Consider the following 2,716-nt stretch of genomic DNA (forward strand, 5'->3'; position numbering starts at 1 on the left):
CTCATTTGCTCCTTACAGGGAAAGTTTGAGGCAAGGTGGGGGTATGGCAAGTGGAGAAAGGAAACCTAGTCATAGTTCTGCTGGAGTAATCATTACCAGTATGCCTGGTGGGAAAATATATTTACATGAACACTGTAGAAGTAGTTTGGTTTTAAGGGCTCTCCATCATGGGATTATTTTGCCTACTTTTATTTGGTCCACAGAAAGGGGAAACTTGTAAAAAAAAACAGCTTGCATCTCAGATCAAACTGATTGCAGTTTGCATTTTAGAAACTCATTTAATACACCCAAAAGAAATAAAATTAAAAATAAAAGCAATTTGGTTACAAAATGTGATACCCTCTGTTACTTGATCTAATAAAAACAAAGCCAATACTGTATCACTGATCAAACATGGAGGGATGGACAAAATTTGATGCCAACACACCAAATTTTATCAACTAATTTAAGATTAAAAAAATCATAAACAATGCAAATAATGCTGTAAACCCGTTTTATTTTCTGAAGCTCATTTAAAAACATTTGGTGCGGTAGACTGCATCATGCAACACACTCCCACATCACAGACGCAGATGGAAGTGCACTAGTGGGTTTAAACATGATCAACAAAGATTAAGTGGAAATATCACAACTGAACAATCTTTCATCAAGTAGCTCATTTCATCTACAAAAAGCTAAAACAATGAATGAAATGAGCTTCCTGGTGGCACAAAGATAATGAACTGGAAGTTTAATATCCATATTGCCAACACTATTTATAATATCCAACTTGTACCTTTCACAAAATCTCAAACCCACTGTGCAAAAATAAACTGGATATGTAAACCGTGAAACAATTCCTTTAATTGCAACCTACACTAAAATCCCTGCATTTTTAAACACAAAAGCGATACTATTTCAGCTAACAAAATTGTGCAAAAATAGCATCATTGTCATAGGAAGGCCAGGAAACACGCAAACACCAAAAGAAATGTGTGTATGATACCCTAAGTTAACCAATGAACACCAAGACCTCCCACTGAATGAAATCCTACACATTATTAGCCATAAAAGTATCTTCCAAGTCATCCTCAAGAACTTGAAGATTAGTAATAGACATTAGGTCTCTGCCAGAGGTTCATCATTTCAGACTCTGAAAACCGATACCGAACACTTCCACTAAATAGAGATTGCAAGAAGGCCACTTCTTCGGGGGGTGGGGGGCTTGGGCGAACAGTGGAAATACTGAGTTTCAGTAATCATTCACAGCGCAGGCTCTAAATACAAATCCATGCAAGAGTCTTGCTTCACGCCGGCAAGTTATCCTGTGCAGAGGAAGCTGCGGACGAAAATCTTCCGCTTGGGGCCAGCATTATTTGTTGCTTGGGACGCAAGAATGACGATGAAAGGAAGATCCGAGTTTTCTCCTCGGGCCAAGAGTCCGAGATCACCGCGTCCACTCGCCTAAGGGGAGTCGGAGAAGAGACGGCCACCAGGAAGGTGAGAATAATTTAGAGGCGACTGTGTGCCGGGGAGGGTGGCTGGGTGTTGGGTGGGCAGTGGGCTCGCTGCAACTAGGTGCCCACGATGCTGGGGTCGTGAGCCGAGTCGGGCAGCGGCGCCCCGCCGCAGTGGTAGAGGAAGCAGTTGCCCCAGCAGCTGTAGCAGATGAGGAAGAGGGCGGCGAGGAAGACCAGGGCGCAGATGGTGCACGGCTTCCTCTCCAGCAGGAAGCTCAGCAGGTAGAAGCCCATGAACATGGAGTGGCTGAACCAGAGCGCCGGGTTCAGCGGCTTGGGGATGAGCAACACGGGCAGCAGCCACTGCAGGCAGTACATGGTTGTCAGGGCGTGGGGGCCGGACACCCCGGCCACGCCAGCCCCCGGCTTCAGGGCCTGCAGGCAAGCGGCCCCCTCTTCACTCGCTTGGAGCTCAGCCCTGTGCCAGGAGCCGCTCCACGAAGGCCGTCACCACCTCCTCCTCCTCCTCCTCGTCCTCGGACGGCGCTGCTGTTCCGGTAGGCGGGCGGTCGCGTCCTCAGCGGCCGCTCCTGCACCCACGGAGCCGGCCGGCTGCGCAGCCGCATATATACCGCCAGGACCCCTATCCCGGCTCGGCCAGGCGTCCCGCGCAGCGCCTGTCTCGCCGCTCCTCCGGCCGGCTCTCGTTGCGATTTACCGGGAATTGGCGCCCGCGTTCGGTCTGCGGGTTTTGGAGGGACGGAAAACGTCCCCGTTCGCCTCGCCTTGTTGTCGATGTGGGCGCATGCGCGGGAGGGGGAGTCGCTCGGTGACAGGCGGATGATAGGCACCCGGAGAGGATTGCTGGGGGAGGGGGAGAGGGAGGGGGGAGAGGGAGGGGGGAGAGGGAGGGGGGGAGAGAGAGGGAGGGGGGAGAGGGAGGGGGGAGAGGGGAGAGGGAGGGGGAGGGGGGAGAGGGAGGGGGGAGGGGGGAGAGGGGAGGGGGGAGAGGGGAGGGGGGAGGGGGGAGGGGGGAGGGAGGGGGGAGGGGGGAGGGAGGGGGAGGGGGGAGGGGGGAGGGAGGGGGGAGGGGGGAGGGAGGGGGGAGGGGGGAGGGGGGGAGGGAGAGGGAGGGGGAGGGGGGGGGAGGGGGGGGGAGGGGGAGGGGGGGGAGGGGGAGGGGGGGAGGGAGGGGGAGGGGGGGGAGGGGGGGGGAGGGGAGGGGAGGGGAGGGGAGGGGGAGGGGGAGGGGAGGGGAGGGGGAGGGGGAGGGGAGG

At 54.3% G+C, this 2,716-nt stretch overlaps 1 protein-coding gene across 1 annotated transcript; it reads right to left on the reverse strand.

Annotated features, from left to right (window-relative positions):
• Positions 1 to 1,421: 1,421 nt before the first annotated feature.
• On the reverse strand, positions 1,422 to 2,245 carry blcap (bladder cancer associated protein). Its single transcript, XM_052031621.1, has one exon. It carries the CDS (start codon positions 1,815 to 1,817, stop codon positions 1,554 to 1,556), a length of 264 nt encoding a protein of 87 aa, XP_051887581.1. The 5' UTR covers positions 1,818 to 2,245; the 3' UTR covers positions 1,422 to 1,553.
• Between the last annotated feature and the right edge of the window lie 471 nt (positions 2,246 to 2,716).

Source organism: Pristis pectinata, chromosome 16 (genome assembly GCF_009764475.1).
Source record: "Pristis pectinata isolate sPriPec2 chromosome 16, sPriPec2.1.pri, whole genome shotgun sequence".
Classification (NCBI taxonomy): Eukaryota; Metazoa; Chordata; class Chondrichthyes; order Rhinopristiformes; family Pristidae; genus Pristis; species Pristis pectinata.